A 24187-nucleotide genomic window follows, 5' to 3' on the forward strand; every position below is an offset into this window, starting at 1 on the left:
ATAGCTTTATATAGTCTAAAGCAGACACACAACCCAGACTTATTTTGTTGCATCATAATTAAGCATCTAGATCTCAACAAAAAAATAAGCTTGTGATCACAAAACATGACAAATATGAAGATTATATACTGTTGCGCTCACTTATATGTCCTAAATCAAACAAAAGTACAAACCTGCATTGCATGCCGATCTAATGAAATTGAAGTACGTCTTACATATTTAAAAAAAAATTAAATCTTTTTAATTAGTCATCCGAATATTTATATTTATGGAATATTTATATACATGGAGTGAGGGTTACTGATCTATTCTTTAATAATTATTAAAAATTTAACCATATTATTCAAAAAATTTAATATGATATAAATAAAAAAACAACAATACTTAAACTTTAGTAGTATAGAACAATATACATGTGGACAATATATGAATTAATATTTTTACAATCAGAACATTTTATTTTAAAAAATAACTAACTCAAAATTTTCCAGTGCTATATGGAAAAAATAAATGATATAATCCAAAAATTGAATAAATACCTTTAAAGGAATATTGATCATATGAAAATGTGTTAGTATATTTTTCATAACTTTTAGCTAATTATTTTGAAAAAAAACAAAAAAATTAAAAAAAAATATGTACAACTATGTACATGTTAGACAGGTTTCTATAAGTCAGTTTTAAACCGATAATGTATTCAAAATTAGTATTACATAAACACATTTCCTATTCCTGGAGGTCAGAAGAAGCCAAAAAAAAAAACCAAAACCAAAAAATCATTATATAAGAGTTCGAACCCAGCTTGAGTGCATATAAGAGGGCTATTCTACCAGTCAAATTAGCAAACAATTAGGTTAGTATTTTACCCCTAATATCGTAACAACACTTACTTTTATAGATTTACAGAGAAATATAGCAATAGACTTTTTATATGCTTATATGTAATTTATATTTATAGGACATCGTAGTCAAAAAAATTATTGACTTATTAGTTTGTTTTTTTTTTTGTCACATATTGACTTATTAGTTATATATATAATTATATATACATGAGATTGCTCGGAGACTTTTGTTAATAGACATGATTTACATCTAATCACCAGATATCCAATCTCAAACTTATTAAGACTCGAACATTTTTCCGCGCGTAGCGCGGACGAAACCTCTAGTTACTAATAATAAGTTAATAACACGAAAAATCATGCTCCACAAAAGACAAAGAAGATGAAACAATGAAACATGGCGCCTGCCCACCAATTTCCTTCCATGTTTTTATTATGGGCTAGGGGTGGGCACTTTGGTTATTTTTTCGGTTCGGTTCGGTTTAGTTAGTTCGTTTATAGTATTTTTCCAGCTGAAATAAACCATATTTATTTTGGTTTGGTTCGGTTCGATTTATGTTCGGTTCGGTTTATATTAGGTTCGGTTTGTTTTTTGGATCAGTTTAATTAGGTTTTTTTTAGTTTAATTTTTTAAGAGAAATTGTGTTTTAAAACATAAATTATGTAAACATAAACTATGTGAATTAAATTCAATATAAATCTGATTTTTTTTTTAAAGTCACGAAAAGTATATAAGAATTAAAATAAATGAAAGTTAACTAAAATAAAAAAAACTAACATCATTAGTAATGTCTCTTATAAAATTATTAAAAAGTATATAATGAATCATCTTCTATGTGACTCTATGGAAAATAACTTTTGTTTTTAATAAAATTTGCTTTAGGTATTAGATTTAGATTTAACATCCACGTTTACATATACAAAATACAAGCATACAAACTTTTCTTTTTTTTTTACATCAAATATTTTGATAAATACATATTAGGTTAGAAGAATATATATTAATTAGTGAAAAATGGAAAATATGTGGTATAGTATTAGAATTTTAGTATATTGGTATTACTAATATTTTTAATTCAAAATAATTACGAAACACATCGGTTTCTCGGTTCGGTTCGGTTTAAATTGAACCATTCGGGTTGGAGAAATCTTCAACCAAATGGTTTGAAATAAACTTTGGTTCGGTTTCGGTTCGGTTGGTTCGGTTTGATTCGGTTCGGTTCGATTTTTTTGCCCACCCGTTATGGGCATCTCTAACAATTCCCTTCATTTTGAAAGGGATCACTTTTAAAATAAAAAGATAAAGACGTGGTTTTTCAATGATGGCCTTCAATTTTTTTCTGTTAAAATTATATTTTACAGTTTAATCCTCGATTTTATTAATAATTAATTATAATCATTAAACTTTAATAAATAAATAGTAAGCACATATTAATATGGTATTTACATTACTAATAAACAGATTTAGTAGTAACACTGAATTACTTCTAATAAAAAAAACATAAAACTACAAAGCATCCTAAATACTCTGAAATTTTTACATTTTAAATAACAAGACAAAACTACAAAGAATCCTAAATACTAGTATAGTAGGTTAAAATTTACTTCTGGCGCGGGATGAACATTATGTATAAAAATAATATTAACATATTATTGTTTATTTTTTGTTCATTTACATATTATATATAGAATTTAATTAGAGTCAACACATAAACCAAAACAATACTTCCTATTTATTTACAATAATGTTTTTGGTAAATAAATCAAAACAATCATTTATTTATTTTATATGGTATATAATTAAATTTTAATGATATTAACATCGATATATAGTATATTTTAATATAAATATTTATTATTAAGATTTTCTACTCATATGATTTTATTAATATTTTTATATTTGTTGTAACAAAAAAATTAAATCATTAATCTAAAAATTTTCAGTGTGAGATTTTTTCAATGGAAATATCAAAATTAAAATATTAAGGTCACAATAATTTTTCAGTGCAAATTTCGAAACTAACATATTTATGTATTTTAATTTAAATGCTATTAATTTATATTTATATATTTTTAATATGAATATCTATTAATGGACACTTCATATTCATACGATTTTATGATTATTTAAATCTTCTTTTAACAAAAAAGTTAAACCATTGATCACAAATTTTTTAATGTGGGACTTTTATCATTTTTAGTAATTTATAGTCGTTTTAAAAAATTAAAAATATAGCATATAAGAAAAATCTAAATTTTTTATTATATGCTTAATGTGAATGTGTAATTTATTTTAATAACATAAAATTAAACAGAAAATAAAGAGGATACAAAAATTGTTATAAAATCTTTATTTATTCATAATCATTAATTGACATATATATGTTAATCATATTAGGTAATTTTGTAGCTTTTATTTAAGGAAGAAATGAAGAATATTGTTTTGCACACTACTAATAAATTTGATTTTTTTATTTTTTTTATCAATTTTATTGTTAGTTTAATAAAAAAAAATAATATTTATTTAAATGTACCAATTTATTTTTCTAAAGATTCTAATTGGCTATTAAAATATGTTGTAATGTTTTTTTCAATTAATATATAAGAGATAATGAGAGTAGAATTAGAACATACAAAGAATTCAAACCACTTCTTGTTTTTTTTTGGTAAAAATGTTAAATTTTTATACCATTTTCAGATCTTTTGACAGACTTTACACAGACACTAGTAACAGAGCAAAGTAATCTAATCAACATAGGCAAAGAGAAGAAGGAAAGCAACATGAAGAGACCTTAGGAACAATCACACAATTTAAACTCATAGAACTAAGAGGCAAAGCAGAGGCTAAAGCTTGACCAAATGAGTGCATTGCCAAATGGAGATGACATCTTTGATGATATATGAGACCACGCTGCAGTAGAAATTGGCTTGCCCGCTAACGCTGCTCCAAATGATTGATACCATCTCTGGACAGCTTTGCACTCCTCAATCGACGAAAATCAATCCTTCAAACCACCACCGACAGTAGGAGACTGATCTTCAAGAACTCCGACCACTACTCTTAACCAGAAAGCTCTAGCTGCGCCCACTGGGTAGTCCCACCAAGATCTCTAACTGTTACTATTATTACGCAGTTCGACTTCAGAAATAATGCAAACCATAGCAAAAACCGGGTGCAGTGAGAGCCACATTCTGATGTTGTTCTTCCAATCCTACAATTTAGACCAAGGATATGACCACCATTGCGAACCAACTGACCCAACAATGGTGCTGGGATGACATATCCAAACATGAGGCTCCCTCGACGAACCATCCCTCCCATGACCCACAGGATATCGAGAAACGCCGCCTCACGCTAAACCCGAGAACCGAGCCTAGCTCCAAAAGCGACGCCAAAGTTACGCCAACGTGGGAGAGCCGGTGAGCAACTCCGACGTACTGGAGAGGAAGAAACCTCCACAAATGAACAAACGATGCAATACGAACATCAAAAGCGGCGAGGACTGAGATGGAAAAGTCAGAGCAACCGCCAGAGGAGACCAAGGAACAGGTCATAGACGGCCTGCCTCAACTCCGAGAACAGCAGCGAGCACACGAACAACACGGCACTAGCAGCAGCGAACCACTTCTTGTTTTCGGCGTCTCTTGACAAATAAAAAACTTAGAAAAAATGGGTGAAGCAAACGGCCACTTAATGTTTTCCCATATCCATTACAAGGACACATTAATCCAATGATGCAACTCTCCAAACGCTTATCCAAAAAGGGACTCACCGTCTCACTCCTCATTGCCTCCAACCCACCGTGAACCTTACACCTCCGATGACTACTCCATCACCGTCCACACCATCCACGACGGTTCCTTTCATACGAACACCCTCTCACCAAGATTAAAGATCCTCTACGTTTCACCGTCTCTACCACTCGTAGCATCACCGATTTCATGGGTACAAGTTCATTTCTTTTAATTTAGGCAATGATTGTTTTACTAGTTTTTAGATTTTGGTTTCTCGTTTTTAGATTTTGATTTATAGATTTTGGTTTTTAGTTTTGATTTTTGCTTTTGCAGTAGATTTTGGTTTTTAGAAAAACATGATTGGCTGTTTTAGATGTTGGTTTTACCTTTGGGTTTTCCTTTTAAAATTAATAAAATAAAAATATTAGTCAAATGTTTATTTTAAAATACCCCATCATAATAATACTGTCATCAAAAGACATATAAATTGTTTAATAAAATTTAAAAAATATAAATGCAAAATAAAACTATCGTAATTCCTACATAGATACAAAAATTTGATAATACATATATTTATGTCATAAATCCATTTTAAAATAAAAATTAATTCTATGTATATTTATGTCATAAATCCATTTTAAAATAAAAATTAATTCTATGTGTAGACATAATTTTTATATGTGAGTATATTTTTATATTTTATTAAACTATTGTATATAAAGGTAATAGCTAAATTTTGTAAACACAAAATTAAATTAAAGTGTAACAAATTTACAATATATAGACTTAAAAAGTTAATTAATTTTCTATAACTTATATGTCTAAAATTATTGAAATTTTTTTTGAAAAAAAATTATTTTTTGGTCGTAGGGAAAAACCAAGAGAATTTTGATTTGTTTTTTTTTTAAGAAAAAGTAGATTATAAAAAAAATATAAACCTTACATAAAAATAATTTTAAATAACTAATTTTATTTTATTTACAAGTTTTAAAATTGTTCTTTATAGAACTTACTTTTGTATTATATTATTAAAGAAAAACTTTTACTAGATTACAGCGAATCTATTTATGTAAAAACTCAATTGTCTAAAAAATGATTTTTTCAAAAACAAAAACTAAAAATTACTTTAAAATCTTAAACAATCAACCTCTTAACCTTTTTTTACAGATTTTAAAAGTTAGTTTATTTTATTTTTGCTTTTAATAACTGGTCCGACTACTTCGTTGAAGTCGCTTAATACCATGCTTACGATATATCAGTTGACCTTCATGGCTTCATCTTCTCCCTATTCCACACATAATTATATTTCCACAAAACTCAAATTTTTACGTTTTGGAGTAATATTGCTACACATCCATTAGATGTATTAAAATATAAATTACAAAATAATATGTAGTCACATACTTAAATTGGTTTTAGCATATTCAAAACTGTCATTTAATTCATTTAGTAAAATTTAATTAGTAAGTCATTCTACTATTTATCTAACATACTACTCCAGTCTAAATGTATATTAATCCATCCGTTTCGTTTTAATTGTCTTTTTAGAATTGGACACACAAATTAAGAAAACATTTAATTTTACATATTTCTAAAATAAAAACATCATTACCAATACACCTAGCCATATTTTAACCAATAGAAAAATAGATTATAATATAATATAAAGTCAATAAATTTTGTATTGAAATTATAAAACGACACTTAATTTTAAACAAAATTTTTACTCTACAACAATACTTAAATTGAAACGGAGGGAGTATATAACAAAACTCCCCAACAATGTAAATAAATTATATATATATATATAGGATGCCTACTTGAATTAGACCATATCACCCACTTATTGTTTATTTGGCTCTTAACGAAACCATCCAAAAATGAGTGAAGCAAGCGGTCATGTGCTGGTGTTTCCTTATCCATTTCAAGGGCACATCAACCCAATGATCCAACTCTCTAAACGGTTATCCAAAAAGGGACTCACCGTAACACTCGTAATCGCCTCCAATAACCACCGTGAACCTTACACTTCCGACGTCTATTCCATCACCGTCCACACAATCCACGACGGTTTCCTGTCACACGAACACCCTCAAACCAAGTTCAACGAACCTCAACGTTTCATTAGCTCTACTACTCGCAGCCTCACGGATTTCATCTCTAGGTATAAGTTTTTGAGCGAATTTTCCAGCTTGACATGTAAAGTTTGTTTTAAGACAAAAAAAAAAGTGGAAAGCTAAAGAAGTTTAAAGAATAAGAAAAAAAAAAGGATCTAAAAGCCATAAGAATATAGCTTTTTATTTAATAAGCTAAAGAATTAGCCAACGCGCGTTTTTATGAATATGATATGAAATTATTATTTAGCATCAGTGTCATGCTCATGTATACATCATATATGTATTTGTGCAGGGATAAGTTAACGAGCAACCCTCCAAAAGCTCTGATCTATGATCCCTTCATGCCCTTTGCACTGGACGTAGCCAAGGAGTTGGGTCTATACGTAGTAGCCTATTCCACTCAACCATGGCTGGCTAGTCTTGTTTACTACCACATCAACGAAGGCACCTACGACGTCCCCGATGATAGACACGAGAACCCAACGCTTGCATCGTTTCCGGCCTTCCCATTGTTAAGCCAAAATGATCTTCCTTCTTTCGCACGCGAGAAGGGGTCTTACCCTCTACTATTCGAACTTGTGGTTAGCCAGTTCTCTAACCTGCGGCGAGCTGATTTGATTCTTTGCAACACTTTTGATCAGCTAGAACCTAAGGTGAACATCTAAGTGTTTTGGTTTCATGTTTTTAATAGCCTGATATTCATGGGAGAAACAATTATTGTATGATCAATGTTAATTTTAGAAGTGTCTTAGATTTTTGTGCACCAGGTTGGACCAGATGAAGATAGATCTGTTATCTAGAGGGTATAATATGCGTTTTATGATTAGGAAAGATATTTTTACAGGGATAATAATGCTTTTCTAAAAGAAAAAAAAATTGAGTTTTGAGACTACTATAAATACGGGTATAAAATATTGAAAATTAATAATTCACATAATTAATATACAAACTTTAAACGGATATTTAATTCAATTTTTTTTGCTTTACTAAATTTCTTTGTTTTCTTCACGTTTGTTCCCAACAAATACATATATTTAGTTTAATCAATTTTAGAACCAAATGATATATACATATTAACCACTAATATTTTGGGACCAATAGAGAATGTTTCATTTTATTATGTTTAGGACCGGCTCTGGTTTTTGAGAAGGGTAGTTTCATTAATACTATTTGTGGAACGTGTTATCTAGGTGGTAAAATGGATGAGTGATCAGTGGCCGGTGAAGAACATTGGACCGATGGTTCCCTCCAAGTTCTTGGATAACCGGTTGCTAGAAGACAAAGATTACGACCTTGGAGATTTCAAGACTGAGCCGGATGAGTCTGTCTTAAGGTGGCTAGCGAGTAAACCAGCGAAGTCGGTGGTTTACGTGGCGTTTGGGACACTGGCGGCTTTGAGTGATAAGCAGATGAAGGAAACCGCAGCGGCCATTAAACAAACCGGATACAGCTTCTTGTGGTCTGTCCGAGATTCGGAGAGAAGCAAGTTGCCGTCTGGTTTTGTTGAAGAAGCTTTGGAGAAAGATTATGGATTGGTGGCTAAGTGGGTTCCTCAGCTAGAGGTTTTATCACATGACTCAACTGGATGTTTCGTGACGCACTGTGGATGGAACTCGACTTTGGAGGCGTTATGCTTAGGGGTTCCATTGGTGGGGATGCCTCAGTGGACAGATCAGCCAACGAACGCAAAGTTTATAGAAGATGTGTGGAAGATTGGGGTTAGAGTGAAGGCTGATGAAGAAGGGTTTGTGAGTAAGGAAGAGATTGCGAGATGCGTTGTTGAGGTTATGGATGGAGAGAAAGGGAAAGAGATGAGGAAGAATGTTGAGAAGTTAAAGGTGTTGGCTCGTGAGGCTATCTCTGAAGGAGGTACTTCCGACAAGAACATTGATGAGTTTGTTGCTCTTTGGACTTGAGGATCAGACTCTTGGCATATGAATTATGCGTAGTTAAAAAAAGACCTTCGACTTTGAGACAACAAGAATGAAAAGATTTCGTGCTACTTGTATGAATATGATACATTGTAATTTTCGTAATGCTCAGTTCTGTGCATTAGAGAAGTCTATATATAGCTCAATGAAGTACTTTCCGATGTAATACATTTTCTTACACAACAAGACATAGACAAATGGGAGAGGGCACGCCGTTTCTTTTTGTATTCTTTGTACCGTTTTTATTGCACTTGAATTGCTGAGTTCTTTGAGTTTCTGAGTTAAACCTCTCCCGCTTCTCTCTACTATTTCCTGAGAAATCATCCATTTGGTTTTTAGAAATAGACTTAAGGAATAATGTGAGAGTTTGGCTCTTGAATTCTAAAATATAAATGATAAAGAGTTGTCAAGAGAAAGAACTTTTTTACCAAGGAAACTTGAATGTATCTTTCCACCACCCTTGTTTTGAGCAGTGTAAAAAGATCCTATCCAATCGAACTATGATCTCAGAAAATGTCGGTCTAACAACAGCTTCCGCATCCCAGCACTCTTCAATCAATCTGTTTATTATAAAAATTGAAACAATACGTTGAAAGAGATTGGTTATTAGGATCAAGCCCAAGCAAATGATGGCTACTGTACACCAACAAAGTTGATAAAAAAAGATAGAGAAGTGCATTTACTCTCTCATTTCTTGGGGACAATTTTTAGACTTGGATTTAAACGAAGGTCTTCTTCCTTCCAAACACATTAGCTTCACTGCCTCCTCTGGGGGTTTAGGATGGAAAGGTTGTCCTTCAATCATCTGTAGAATTTTTAATATTAACTTAATCAAAGATCGTCGAATGAAATTTTGTTAGAGAAGCTTATTGGTGGCCTCAATGCCAGAAGAAAACATATCAACTAGAGTGGTTGAGAAACAGAGTGGAGTGCTTTGGAGACCATCTAAAGGAAACCTAGACCAGATGCATCAATCAAGAGATCTAGAGGAGCAGTATTATCACGAATACTTGACCTTAATGGTAATCATAAGGTACCCACCTCATATAATACGACACCAAAAGAATATGAATCCACACTTCTGTCAAATATTTCATCTTTGTAAATCTCAGGCGCCACACAGTAGTCTGCAAACAATTGGATCATGAAATCAATCATCCTTAATGGTATATCAAAAAATGGAAACAGTTTCTCACATGCACATAAGGGAACTTACTTGAAAGATCTATATGTGCCCCGTGATTGAGGAGTCTTGATTTATCAGATGATAGCTTTGAAAAACTTATAGATCCAAATCCCGCCACCTTCAAATGTTTTCCATTATCGAGCATAATATTTCTGGCACCTTACAAGAAGTTGCAAAAATTAGTTAACAAAGTATCTTCTCTAAATATTTCAGATAGAGATTCTTCTTTATTTAGTTTATCTTACTTGGGTTTTAGATCACAGTGGATTACTAGTTCTGGCTTACACTCGTGAAGATAATTCATTCCCCTGAGAATAACCAAATGATTTGTTCAGAAGACATGTAAAACCAATGTAAACTTGAATACAATCTTGCAATTAAAAAAAGGGCACATGCCTGGCTATATCGCGGGCAAATCTTAGAACTTTGGATGGAGAAAGTCGTCCTTTCTTTTGAAGATAGCTCCCAAGGTCACCCTGCAAGTTACCCCCAAGTCAAAAGAAATTATTACCTGGAATCCAAAAAATGCTTAATGAGGGACAAATCTTGTAAGGTGTACAAAAGAGGAGAAGCTTACTTTAGGATGATACTCAGACACAATCATCATGGGGACGTTTTGAGTAACAGCTCCAACAAATTGCACAACATTAGGATGACGAACCTTTTCTAATAAAGTAAGTTCGTGTTTGAAGGCCTCTCTGTAGGTAAGTAATATACAATTTCAGAACAAAGGTAATACATCAAAAAAATAAACAGAGATCAAAACAGAGGAAATGAAGATAAATTGTAAGAAATCAAACCAAAAATGCGCAATTCCAAAGACTACATGAACTATGATTCTAATATTTTCGAGCTCACACATATCAGCATCACAAAGAGCATAAAAATGCTTTCAACGATCAATATATTAAAATCACTCTTGGACCTATGTGTTAAATTAGACTATATTATACTCAAATCTAAGAGAAGAGTAAAACGTACATGGTTTCACTATCCTTGTAGAGATCCTTATCTAGTATCTTTACAGATACCTTAGTCCCATTCCACTTAGCCACTTGATATATTCCCTGGCAAGACTAGTATTTTGTTAAAACATATTAACTGGAAAACTAAAACATCATCCACGGGAAAGTGAAGCAAAAAGAGCTCTTACCTTTGAGATACCATCAGCTTTCCGAACCTGAAGTTCTTGTGGATTCAACTCGTATTCAGGAACTTCACGAGGATTCGCCACAACCATCGGTGTCCTTTTAGTTTTCTAAAACCAAGAAGAAAGAAAAGTAACTAACGCATTGCGACATATAAAATACGTAATTATTTAAATATAAAATTATTAAAAATTAAGTGTTACCGAATTTGTGATTTTAAAATGTACTTTAACATCTACTGTTATTAAAATATTTTAGATAGTAGATTTTAGAAGATTTGTGGTGATTTTAAAGGTCTTTTGGTAGAGTTGATAGTTAAAAAAAATATCAAAATCCAAATCATATGGTTTTAGATAGAATTTTAGAAAGCAATGTAACTTTCACTTTTTTTTTTGTCACAGTCAATGTAACTTTCACAATTCACCTAAAATCATCTAAAACTTATATTAAAATTCAAATATTTTCTAATTGTCTCAAATGTTATGTTGAATATACCCCTAAATGATTAGTATTATATCACTACGAGAAAATACGCTATATTCCGACGGACGTCAAAAAAGTCGTCGGACAAATTTGACGATTTTCCGACGGCATTCCGACAAAAACAAAAAATACTATTTCGTCGTAATATACCGACGACTTTCCGACGAAAGAGTGTGCCCCTGTTTTCCGACGAAATGATACCGACGACCATTTTCCAACGAAATAATACCGACGATCACTTTTGTCAGAAATTCGTCAAATTGTCTCTATTCCGACGAACTTCTGACGATTTTGTCCGTCAGTATCCGCCTGTTTTCTTGTAGTGTATATTTAAACAATTTAGAGGCAAAATGATTTTACACATATTAGCCATTTAAATTTTGGGGTTAATACAAATATTTCATCATTTTATTGCCCATGACAGACTCTTAGAGAACAGAGCTCGATCAATGAAACAAGAAGCATACCGGAACTTTGGCGCCACGGGCTTTCAAAATGTTGTAAACGTCCATGTTCCCATAGTACTTAGCATCAGCAGCTGCCTATCCACACAACACCCACCCCAAAAACTTCAGATCAAAACCACACGAAAAAAAAATAAAAAATAAATATTAGGTCAAACTTCCACATTACCGTGCTTCCCCAACGATCACGCGCATCAATGTTAGCCTTCCTCGTCAGCAAAAGCTTCACAACCTCAACGTGACCTTCACACGCAGCGATGTGAAGAGCCGTACGACCATCAAGATCGATGCTATTAACATCAATACCTTCGTCGAGCAGATCCCGAACACCTTCGACGTCTCCTCCGCATGCGACGAAGAGGAGCTGCATAGTGGCGTCGAGGTTATCGGGGACGGCGAGCTGATGAGGAGGACGGTTGGAGCCTTCTTCAGGAGTACTGCTCCGGCGAATCGGATCGAGGGAGGATTGTCTCCCGAAGCTGAACCGCATGTTGTTGCGGCGAGGATCGTGGGACGACTGGCGCGTGAACTGGCGGCTGAGCGTGCGGCGAAGGGAGGCGGATGAGAATTGTCGGGCGATGTTCGCCATCTTATTCCGGTTTCGTCTTTTCTTCTGAGGGGAAAAGGAAAAAAATCGAATCACATTTTTTTTTTTGGTTTGGTTTGAGCTGTGAGGATTATGTGAGATCCGGAGGAAGCGCGTTGGATTATCGAGGGAGATTAGTTAATTAATTAAGATTAATTGTGATGTTATTGGGGGAGGTTATGTTATGACTTTGGTTTTGACCTTTTGCTTCCAATCATTGTTTGGCAACTCTCCCGCGTAAACTTGGACTGTTGTTGATCGCTGTCCACTTATTTCGGTTGCTATAATTATTTTAATTTTCAAATTATGAAATTACCCCTAAACTTCTTGTAATGATGGAACTTTAGACCCTTTTAATTGAGAGATACTAGTGAATAAGGCTCACGTGTCGGCATGATCCAGTCGAGGCCTTTTGAGCTTTCTTTTAAGCCATTTTAACGTTTATGTATGTATGACCCACATTTGGACAGACTTAATGTATGACCCCACTTTTGGACAGACCAGATGTTTTATCTGAATCCCAAAGAACCGAACCAAATCAAAAGAACCGTAACGAAATTCGCAACTAATGGTTCTTATTTTCTTAGTTTCGAAAAACTAAAATTGACAGAAAACCAAATAGACATCCAAACATTTGAAATAAAATTTCAAAAAATACATAATCTAGAATTTCACATAGAAAAATATTTAACATTATAAAAAAATATTGAAAATAACCGAAACAACCTAATCTTTATCTTAATTATATTAAATTATTTTAGTTATCCAATATTTTAATCTGACAATCTAAATCATAGATTATTTTTGTTTCAAAAATTATTTTAGTTTAAAATTATTTTAAAAATTAAATCGAATCGGGATCAAAATGAACCAATATCCAATATTTTTATTAGAACCAAACTAAAATTCGAAAATCAAACCGAAATTAAACTGAATTTAACAAATATTCTAACCGTTCTTATAGTTTTCTATAACCAAAACTTAAAATCCCAGAAACCGGAACCGGTACTAAACCATAAACCAAATGACAAGATCTAATGCTCAAAACCACCTCTTATCACATTTGAGAGTGGTCTCCGTACTTTCACCTGCCTGTCATCATTCCTTCTTCAATCCTCAAAACATCAAACTTTCGATTTCGTCTCTTCAATGGCAGCCATTTCTACAAGCTCTCCCCCTTCCCTTCGCAGCTTGAGATCTGCTTCTTCCGATTCTTCCCCCTCTCTCATACCCTTGACTCGTGTATCCTTCCCGGCCAAGACTTCTCACCTCTCCGGTAATAAATCTCCGAACCGTGACAACGAAACAGGAAAGAGAACAGAGAGAATCATCAGAAGCGTAGACAAGATGGTCTCGGATGCTCCGTTGACAACTCCAGAATCAAAGTAGAGTGAACAACAATGTTTTAAATTGTAAAGTTTGTATCTTTATGTGTTTCATGATCATTGGATATGATTGTAACATTGGAGCAGGGTGAAGAAGCATACCATTTCGGTGTTTGTTGGAGACGAAAGCGGGATGATAAATAGGATTGCAGGAGTCTTTGCGAGGAGAGGATACAATATCGAGAGTCTTGCTGTTGGTCTCAACAGAGACAAGGCTTTGTTCACCATTGTTGTCTCTGGCACTGAAAGGGTGCTTCAGCAGGTCATTGAGCAGCTTCAGAAGCTCGTTAATGTTCTCAAGGTTGTAGCTTTCTTCTACATCACAGTTTATCTATAGTATCTCTTATTGACTTTTGAGTTGATAATTAGGTTGAAGATATCTCGAGTGAGCCGCAAGTGGAGCGTGAGTTAATGCTTGTAAAAGTGAATGCACATCCAGAATCCAGGGCACAGGTACTCTTCCTTCCTTGCCTACTCAGGTGGTTGATTTTGAATCTTTGATTCAGCTTAGAGGTGGAGTTTAGTTTCTTTTTCATTTATTTACCTGCTTCTTCTGTTGAATGGATTTACAGATCATGTGGCTAGTTGATACATTCCGAGCCAGAATTGTAGATATTGCGGAACATGCATTGACTATTGAGGTACGTCTGTCTGCTTATGATTTTGTCCTGTTCTCAGTGTTTTGTTTTTCACACTATTGCCTAGTTTATCATTTGAACATTTCTATCGAGTGTGGTTGACTGGTTGGACTGATGATGATCCACATGCTAGCTTCGTTTTGGGACAAGGATTCAATTTATGTTTGTGTATTGTGTACCTCCTTAAATATATTTGACTACCCACTAACTTAATATAACTAGAAAGTTCTTGAACAAGTTGCTTCACTCGACCATACTATGTAAATATATTCTCAATGCTGTTTATGATAGTTGGACGATCAAATATCATACACATATTGCTCTTTTTACCTTACTATGAGAAAATGTGATAAACAAAATGGGTTTCTCTAATTTACATATTTTAGTCTTTATTATTCATTTTGTACGCTATCTTGCAGGTAACTGGAGATCCTGGGAAAATGATTGCTGTAGAAAGGAATTTGAGAAAGTTTCAGATCAGAGAGATTGTCAGGACAGGAAAGGTAGTGGATTGTTATCATCCAGTTTGTGCTTTCTAATGAATGTATGTAATAGTTGCATCTTTCAGTGGACATAAACACATAGATGTTGTTGACTTTCACTGATTTAGGGAATATGGGATGATGATTTTAATTAACAGATAGCACTGAGAAGGGAAAAGATGGGTGCTACTGCTCCATTTTGGCGATTTTCAGCAGCGTCCTATCCAGATCTCAAGGAGCAAGCACCTGCTAGTGTTCTTAGAGGTAGCAAAAAGGGAGCTGTGATTCCTCCAACTGAAAAAACAACAGGGGTGTGTGTGCTTCTCTTCTCTTAAAAGAAATCAATACCCTTTTGTTTTTCTACCCCTTGCTAAATTAAATATCTTTCACAAGTTTGCTATTCACCCACCCAATGTTAAAAGTTTTGTTTGCTTTTAAATGTAGGGAGATGTTTATCCCGTTGAGCAAGCTTCTGACCTAATGGTACATCGTGTTCTTGACGCCCACTGGGGACTTCTCACCGAAGAAGATGTAAGTGAGCTTGTTGCTAGATTAGATATATGTAGATTTTTTAGATACTGACGTAGGTTGTTTTGTTTGATTGATAATAGTTCATTTTTTTCTGATGTTTCAGACGAGTGGACTACGGTCACATACTCTATCTTTGCTTGTAAACGATGTTCCAGGAGTCCTTAATCTCGTAACTGGTGTTTTCTCTCGAAGGGGATACAACATTCAGGCATTGTGTCCTTATCTCTCTCTCTCTTTCACACACACAGTGTTTTTGCTGATACACTGACCGATCTTTTTTTTTTGGTTTAGAGCCTGGCTGTAGGACATGCTGAAACAGAGGGAATTTCACGCATTACAACAGTTGTTCCTGCGACAGATGAATCAGTCAGCAAATTGGTGCAGCAACTTTACAAACTCGTAGATGTGCATGAGGTAGGATGATAGTTTATATATATAACAGTTTGAATGCTCTTGATGTCTCTACCCTTTGCTCTTTTACCTTTTGCTATTTGTAAACTGTATCAATATCTTTCCAAGCAGTTATTAATCTTGTGGGGGGTTTTCCGCAGGTCCATGATCTTACTCATATGCCATTTGCTGAAAGAGAACTGATGCTGATTAAGATTGCTGTGAACGCTGCTGCGAGAAGAGATGTCCTGGACATTGCTAGTATTTTCAGGGCTAAAGCTGTTGACGTATCTGATCATACTATTACTTTGCAGGTAAATTGCATTCATCATAAACTTAAATTTCTATTCGAGGTGTAATTTTCCATTTAAATCCTTTTCTCCCTTTGTTTTTTTTGGTATTTGTTGCTGAAATTTGTTTGCTGTGGAATTAGCTTACTGGGGATCTTGACAAGATGGTTGCACTGCAAAGGTTGTTGGAGCCCTACGGTATATGCGAAGTTAGTTTTCATCTCTTACTCTATGTTATAACTTGCAATGTCTTAGTGCTAATAAATAAGTCTGGTAAAACAAAAACCAAAGCCTGATTCATTTTCTAATGTCTTGTTGTGCTTAGAACACAAATCAGTTTGAGAAACGTAGGTTACTTGTATAACGTATGCATCGTGTTGATGTCTACTAATTTGCAATGAATCAATCGTAGGTTGCAAGAACTGGGCGCGTGGCATTGGCTCGTGAATCAGGAGTGGACTCTAAGTATCTTCGTGGATACTCTTTTCCCTTAACAGGTTAACAACCCAATCTCAGAGTAGGATACAAAACATGTATCCATGGAACATCAAAAAATACTTTTGAAATTAAAAGTTTTACCAAAAAATAGTTTCATTAAATATTTTGCGAGCCAACCCAAAGTCTTGCCAGAGAGAGAGAGACTGTGTGTAGATATGTTTGGGACTTTGTTTATTTTATAATTAGTAGATTTTTGAATTTTGTGACTTCATTTCAGTTCCTTTATTTTGAGAATAAACTGTTGTTGGGACTAATATTGGCTCGTCGTCCTTTTTTCCCAATCTCCTATCCTTTCCTACCCCATATATATTCCTGTGATGATATCTAACAGCATAGTTTCTTACAGAAAATAATTATGAGAGAAGAAAAGTATAATAATATATATACTTTAAAAACACATACCAATATACTTTAAAGTATAATATATATACTTTATAGTATATATATTACTTTAAACACATACCAATATACTTTAAAGTATAATGTATATACCAATATACTTTAAAGTATAATAGATATACTTAAAAGTATAAAGTATAATATATTTATACATATATATCAATATTCAATATATGTATTAAAGTTCAGAAACTCATTTGAAAAGGATCCATTAATAATGATGCTTAAATGACTTAAGATCACAGATGGACTGACTTCGTAAATGTTTTGGACTGATAATATGTCCATACTTATTTTCTAGTAAGAAATTCGAATTGCTTACAGTATTAAATTATGTATTTTTTTAAAAACATTAACAGTTTTGTGGATACTAATGAAACACAAGAGATGTAATAAGTAAAAAAGTAAAAATATATAATATCTTTAATATGCAACGAAAAACACAAAACATCTTCACAGAAGCAGAACAAATGCCACAAATCAGGGTTGGGCAAATAAAACGCTGCAATATCTTATAATCAACCAGTCGCAAATGCAACGATTTTCAAACGTTGTACGAGTCATACAAAACGTTTAGTAACACTTAAAATCGTAACTATCTGCATCTGCAAACTCTCACATTCGCAACCACAATCGCTGCGTTTGAACCAATCGGCCTTGGGCGACGCATGTAGGGTCTTCTGATGTCTTCCCAAGTTATACGTTTGAAAAATCAACTAACTTTAGCGCCATTAAGTTCTCCAATCAAAAATATAAAAAGACTTTCACGTAGCTCTCTATCTTTTTCCAAGTCAAGTTGTGTGTGGTGACATATCTTTATTTATACCACCAACCTTCTCTCTCACTTTTCGTACACCAAAATAATTCTCTTCAAAAGTTTTCATAAACACCATGTCTGAATCCCGTGTGCGTTTGCATTTTCTCTTGCTAAGCTTGCTCTGTTGTGTCTCCACTTCAAGTTCTTTCGATTTAAACTTCGATAATAGTAGTTATGTTGTTTGTGGTCCCCATCAGACACAAGCTCTCACTGAGTTCATGAACGAGTTTGATAGCAGCCACTGCAACCTCAGTGATCCCTTTAATGGAATCTGGTGCGATAACTCGACCGGTGCGCTCACAATGCTACGACTTAGTGCCTGTCTCAGTGGAAAACTTAAGTCCAACAGTAGCCTATTCCGGTTATACCATCTTCGTTACCTTGTCCTCCGTCAAAACAACTTCACCTCAGCTACACTTCCTTCTGAATTTGGCAATCTCAACAGGTTAGAGTTCTTATCCCTTTCCAGTAATGGCTTCGTCGGCCAAGTTCCTTCCTCATTTAATAACCTAAGCCTTCTTTCCGTTTTATACCTTTCCCAAAATGAGCTTACCGGTAGTATCCCACTTGTACAGAATCTAAAAAAGCTCTCGTTTTTAAACCTTAATTATAATCATTTCTCTGGAACTCTGAATCCCAACAGTACTAGCTTGTTTGAGTTGCACCACCTCCGTTACCTTGGTCTAGGTTACAACAACTTCAGTTCATCAATCCCTTCTGAAATTGGAAACCTCAACAGGCTAGAGGTCTTGGCTCTTGCCTTTAATGACTTTTTTGGGCAAGTTCCTCCAACAATAAGTAACCTAACCTTGTTAACCCAATTGTACCTTTACAATAACCAGCTCACTGGTAGTTTACCACTTGTAGGTAACCTAACCAATCTCTCAATTGCATATTTCAGTGACAATCACTTTTCTGGAACCATTCCATCTTCTCTATTCAATATGCCTTTCTTGTCAGATCTTGTTCTAAGTGGAAACCATCTTACCGGATCTTTTATAATTCCTAACTCTTCTGCCCCATCTAGGCTCAACTACCTGTTCCTTGGGAATAACCATTTTGAAGGACAAATCATAGAGCCTATCTTAAAGCTCAGAAACCTCACAAATGTAGGCCTTTCTTTCCTAAACACAAGCTCCCCAGTTGACTTAAGACTCTTCTCCGCACTAAAGTCTCTGTCCTACCTCGATCTTTCCGGTAATAGTTTATCTCCAGCCAGTCTAGATACAAATTTAGACATCCCAGCAAACTTGGAGTATTTGCAGTTATCAGACTGCGGCATGAACGAGTTCCCAAATATCTTAAAGAACCTTGAGAAGTTGGAGTTTATTGATTTCTCCAACAACAGAATCAAAGGGAAAGTCCCCGAGTGGTTATGGAACCTTCCTCGTCTAGACACCGTGGTTGTTTCATATAATTTGATTAATGGTTTCGAAGGTCCAGTGGAGGAGGTATTGGTAAATTCATCATTGAAGATTTTATATCTGGACAATAACTATTTTGAAGGAGCAATTCCTATTCTGCCACTGTCAATCAACATGTTGGATGTACGCTACAATAGATTCACAGGGAGCGTGCCTCTTTCAATCTGCAATTGTAGATCTCTCACGCATCTGTGGCTACCTTACAACAACCTCACGGGTCCAATTCCTCAATGCTTGAGTAACTTGACAATTTTGAATCTCCGGAAGAACAACTTTGAAGGAAGTATTCCTGACGCCTTTTATATTGGTGCTTCTCTAAAGACACTTGACGTTGGACACAATCTACTAACTGGGAGACTTCCAAGATCTCTTCAAAACTGCTCATCTCTAGAGTTTCTAGTTGTTGACCACAACATGATTGAAGACAAGTTTCCTTTCTGGCTCAAGGCTTTACCCAATTTGCAAGTCCTTGTCCTCAGTTCAAACAAATTTTATGGATCTATATCTCCTCCTGATCAAGGTCCTCTCGGGTTTCCAGAGCTGCGTATATTTGAAATAGCTGATAATAATTTTACTGGAAGCTTGCCACCAAGATACTTTGTGCACTGGAAAGCATCGTCAATTACAATGAATGAAGATGGTGGTCTATATATGCTATACGGACAATTTAGGTCTGGAAGATTGTACCTTACATTTGTAGATACCATAGATTTGCAATACAAAGGTCTATCCATGGAGCAAAAGATGGTTCTTACTTCCTACGCTACCATTGATTTTTCTGGGAATAGAATTGAAGGAGAGATTCCTGAATCAATTGGTCTCTTGAAAGCATTGATTGCACTCAACTTATCAAACAACGCCTTCACAGGCCATATTCCTCTGTCTTTCTCCAATCTGCGAAAGCTCGAGTCACTAGACTTATCAAGCAACCAACTCTCAGGGACTATTCCTAGTGGACTTGGAAGCCTCTCGTTTTTGGCGTATATAAATGTGTCTCACAACCAACTCAAAGGAGAAATACCACAAGGAACACAAATTACCGGGCAAGCTAAATCTTCGTTCGAAGGGAATGCAGGGCTTTGTGGTCTTCCTCTCCAGGAAACTTGCTTTGGGACTGATGCACCACCGACACAACAGCCTAAGGAAGAAGATGATGATGATGAAGAAGTGTTGAACTGGAAAGGTGTGGCAATAGGATATGGACCTGGAGTGTTGCTTGGACTTGCAATAGCACACCTCATTGCAACTTACAAACCGGAGTGGCTCGTTAAGATAATTGGTCCGAACAAGAGCAGAAACCGTTAGGATTGTTTTCAATTTGAGTATAATCCTTCAATGTGTATGTCAAATTGGTTGATGTGATTCCTCTTGTATGGAAGCATCTCTTTATGTTTGTTGTATATCTGATGCTTTGTTCTGTTTCATTTCGTTTTATGAAGTAAAAATGGTGTATGTTTTGTACTCATTTTCATATGCATTTATGTTTTTTTCTACTGAGTAGTGCCGAAGAAGCAAGGAAAATGGTGAAATGGGATTCAATCACACTTCGATAAGAAGAAGCCAAGAAACTGTTGAGACCTAATAAAAGTTAAGTTGAAATGGGATATAGAGACAACTAATAAAATTTTTTTTTTGGACATCTCTCGTCTTTTTTATCTTATTTGTATATACATCTCTAGTCTTTTTTATCTCCATCTCATCTTGGTCCTCTAGGGTTCCCTGAGCTATGAATCCTTGAGATATCTGATAATAAATTTACTGGAAGCTTAACACCGAATTACAATGAATGAAGATGGTGGTATATATATAATATGGTTTACGACTTCTCACGGAAGAAGATGTAAGTGAGTTTGTTTCTAGATGAGATATATGTAGATTTTATAAGACACTGCCGTAGGTTGTTTTGTTTCATTGATAATAGTTCTTTTTTTCTGATCTTTCAGACGAGTGGACTATGGTCACATACTCTCTATCTTTGCTTGTAAACGATGTTCCAGGAGTCCTTTATCTCGTAACTGGTGTTTTCTCTCGAAGGGAATACATCATTCAGGTATGTTCCTTATCTCTCTCTCTCTTTTCACACACACATAGTATTTTTGCTGATACACTGACCGATCTTTTTTTGGTTTAGAGCTTGGCTGTATGACATCTTGAAACAGAGGGAAATTCAGGCATTACAACGGTTGTTCCTGCGACAGATGAATCAGTCAACAAATTGGTGCATCAACTTTTTACAAAAAAAAAAAAATTGTTCCTGCGACAGATGAATCAGCCAACAAATTGGTGCAGCAACTTTATAAACTCGTAGATGTGCATGAGGTAGGATCACAAAAAATCAACTGTCTTTAGTATATATTTAAACAGTTTGAATGCTCTCAGGTCCATGATCTTACTCATAAGATTGCCATTTGCTGAAAGAGGAACTGATGCTGATTAAGATTGCTGTGAACGCTGCTGCGAGAAGAGATGTCCTGGACATTGCTAGTATTTTCAGGGCAAAAGCTGTTGACGTATCCGATCATCCTATTACTTTGCAGGTAAATTGCATTCATCATTAACTGGATTTCTATTAGAGGTGTAATTTTCCATTTAAATCATTTTCTCCCTTAGTTTTTTTTTTTGATTTATTGCTGAATTTGATTGCTGTGGAATTAACTTACTGGGGATCTTGACAAAATGGTTGCACTACAAAGTTTGTGTTAGTTTTCATCTCTTACTCTTATGTTATAACTTGCAAGTCTTAGCGCTAATAAATAAGTATGGTAAAGCCAAAGCCTGGCCCATTTTTCTAAATACTTCTGGTTGTGCTTAGAACAAGAATCAGTTTGAGAAGTGTTGTTGTTACTTGTATTATAACTTATGCATCGTGTTGATCTTTACTAATGAGCAATCAATCAATCACAGGTTGCAAGAACAGGGCGTGTGGCGTTGGCTCGTGAATCAGGAGTGGACTCTAAGTATCTTCGTGGATACTCTTTTCCCTTAACAGGTTAACAAGTCAATCGCAGAGTTGGATACAAAACCTGTATCAATGGAACAGCAATAAAGATTTTTGAAGATAAAAGTTTCATAAAGATTTTTGAAGATAAAAGTTTCATCAAATATTTTGCAAGCCAACCCAAAGTCTAGCCAGAGAGAGATTGTGTGTAGATATGTTTGGGACTTTGTTTATTTTATAATTAGCAGATTTTTGAATTTTGTGACTTCATTTTTTTTTTTTTGAACACAACTTTCATTAATTATAAAACGAAGAGTTAGGTGAGAGGCATAAAAGCTTCAACCATACAAAGAGCCTCTTTTGCAAGAGCATCAGCAACCACATTTTGGTTTCTAGGAATCCAAACGAAAGATACAGAAAAAGTTGGAGAACCACATAGGTTGGCTATGTCTGCAAGTACCCATGGAGCTTTGTGACTTCATTTCAGTTCCTTTATTTTGAGAATAAACTGTTGTTGGGATTAATAATACTGTGATGATATCTAACAGCATAGTTTCTTAGTGGGCAATTTTTTCAAATAGTCATTGTTAAGTTTTGGTCATCAAAATAGCTCTGAAAAAAAAATCAAATCACTATTTTTTATTTTGAAAATTTTAATTTTTTTTTTTTTAATTTGAAACCCAATCTTCTAAACTCCATTTTGAACTCTAAACTTTAAATTCTAAATTTAGATTAATTAACTCTAAGGATATGAATGTATATTTATTCTTTAATAAAAAATTTTTAGTTATTTTCTTCTTTTGAGTGCTATTTTATAAAAAAAAAAACTAAAAAATGTTGTTTTATGGAGTTTTTCTTTCTTAATTCCTACAGAAAAATTATGAGAGAAAAGAATAACTACAGAAAAATCTCACCAGAATACTTGGACTCTCATCTTTTTTTTTTTTCCGTCATAAAATTCATTCAAAGTGAAATAGCAGTTGTGATACACAAACTGGCGGCATAATGAGTAAGCCCCAGAAACAAGAGTCCACATGAAGGCGGCAACTAGAACCCACACAGGGGTGACTTAGATTTACGACTAATCACTACAAACGAGCAGTAAACAAAATAATTCAACAGACTTTAGAAACAAGTACGGGCCAATGATCAGGGAAATATCGTCGCTGCTACAAACCCGCACACGATAACATCCACTTCTTAACGTCACACCACGACTTACCGCTGCTGCTTACGCCCGCCAAACGGTAACGTCCAAACTCCAAGAACATGAGACTTCATAATCCGACAAGAGGGACCGCAAATTCGATCAACACAACCTTTGGATACGGATCTGGGGCAATCCCATACGACCACTTAATCCTAAAAAGAAGCTCAACTAAACTCCACAACTACGAAGCCTTGTCAACATAATATCACCGGATACTCCCGGACAAAGAACCACACAAGACAAGCAATCACCACACCCATTAAACTTAGACAAAAGTCTGCTAAACCAATTGTTCAATCCCACTCATAGCAAAACCCAAACTCTGAAGAGCAGCCAAAGGGAAAAAAACCCTCACACAAACGCTAATACCAAATCCAAACCTTACAACTCTAATTCAGCAAAGCACAAACAACCAAACAAAACCAACAACACCAAAAGCCCAACTAGACCAAAACACTAACAAGAACAAGGAGACCTTGAGAGAAAATCGAAAGGGAAACACGACCTCTATGTCGGCCTCAAAATCCGACTCCACCACCCATAACCCCTGCAACAAACCGCGTCTCGACTCCAGAGCTCGCCGGACTCCACCAACGCTGAAGACCTTGCACGCCTGACCAGAGACCGGAAACAAAGCGACAGGAGAGGGGTTTTGATCGTGAAGCAAAGACGAAGACTAACTACTGAACATCG

At 34.7% G+C, this 24187-nt stretch overlaps 4 protein-coding genes across 10 annotated transcripts; 3 read left to right on the forward strand and 1 right to left on the reverse strand.

Annotated features, from left to right (window-relative positions):
* Positions 1-6400: 6400 nt before the first annotated feature.
* On the forward strand, positions 6401-8852 carry LOC106447006 (UDP-glycosyltransferase 74C1). Its single transcript, XM_013888845.3, has 3 exons — positions 6401-6741; positions 6987-7347; positions 7885-8852. Exons 1-3 carry the CDS (start codon positions 6458-6460, stop codon positions 8608-8610), a joined length of 1371 nt encoding a protein of 456 aa, XP_013744299.1. The 5' UTR covers positions 6401-6457; the 3' UTR covers positions 8611-8852.
* LOC106447004 (integrin-linked protein kinase 1) lies at positions 8677-12728 on the reverse strand. 6 transcript variants are annotated; one of them, XM_048778383.1, is made up of 12 exons: positions 12076-12728; positions 11910-11984; positions 10965-11069; positions 10793-10878; positions 10473-10509; positions 10208-10287; positions 10057-10119; positions 9842-9963; positions 9667-9752; positions 9309-9430; positions 9054-9185; positions 8677-8937 (listed from the first exon to the last, which is right to left on the reverse strand). In XM_048778383.1, the coding sequence occupies exons 1-12, from the start codon at positions 12493-12495 to the stop codon at positions 8931-8933; spliced, it is 1335 nt and encodes a 444-aa protein (XP_048634340.1). In that variant the 5' UTR covers positions 12496-12728; the 3' UTR covers positions 8677-8930. The 6 variants fall into 6 exon arrangements, with proteins under 6 accessions (XP_048634340.1, XP_013744297.2, XP_048634339.1 ...); XM_013888843.3 differs by having other exon boundaries at positions 10389-10509; XM_048778382.1 differs by having other exon boundaries at positions 10793-10887.
* Positions 12729-13523: 795 nt separating this feature from the next.
* Positions 13524-22631, forward strand: LOC106447002 (acetolactate synthase small subunit 2, chloroplastic). 2 transcript variants are annotated; one of them, XM_013888839.3, is made up of 12 exons: positions 13524-13877; positions 13965-14178; positions 14247-14330; positions 14450-14518; positions 14935-15018; positions 15156-15308; positions 15442-15528; positions 15632-15736; positions 15820-15942; positions 16080-16232; positions 16352-16417; positions 16621-16917. In XM_013888839.3, exons 1-12 carry the CDS (start codon positions 13642-13644, stop codon positions 16708-16710), a joined length of 1464 nt encoding a protein of 487 aa, XP_013744293.2. In that variant the 5' UTR covers positions 13524-13641; the 3' UTR covers positions 16711-16917. The 2 variants fall into 2 exon arrangements, with proteins under 2 accessions (XP_013744293.2, XP_048634335.1); XM_048778378.1 differs by lacking the exon at positions 16621-16917 and adding an exon at positions 22251-22631 and having other exon boundaries at positions 13546-13877.
* On the forward strand, positions 17959-20839 carry LOC106447094 (receptor-like protein 41). Its single transcript, XM_013888949.3, has one exon. It carries the CDS (start codon positions 17997-17999, stop codon positions 20649-20651), a length of 2655 nt encoding a protein of 884 aa, XP_013744403.2. The 5' UTR covers positions 17959-17996; the 3' UTR covers positions 20652-20839.
* Positions 22632-24187: the final 1556 nt, after the last annotated feature.

This window comes from Brassica napus, chromosome A4 (genome assembly GCF_020379485.1).
Source record: "Brassica napus cultivar Da-Ae chromosome A4, Da-Ae, whole genome shotgun sequence".
Classification (NCBI taxonomy): Eukaryota; Viridiplantae; Streptophyta; class Magnoliopsida; order Brassicales; family Brassicaceae; genus Brassica; species Brassica napus.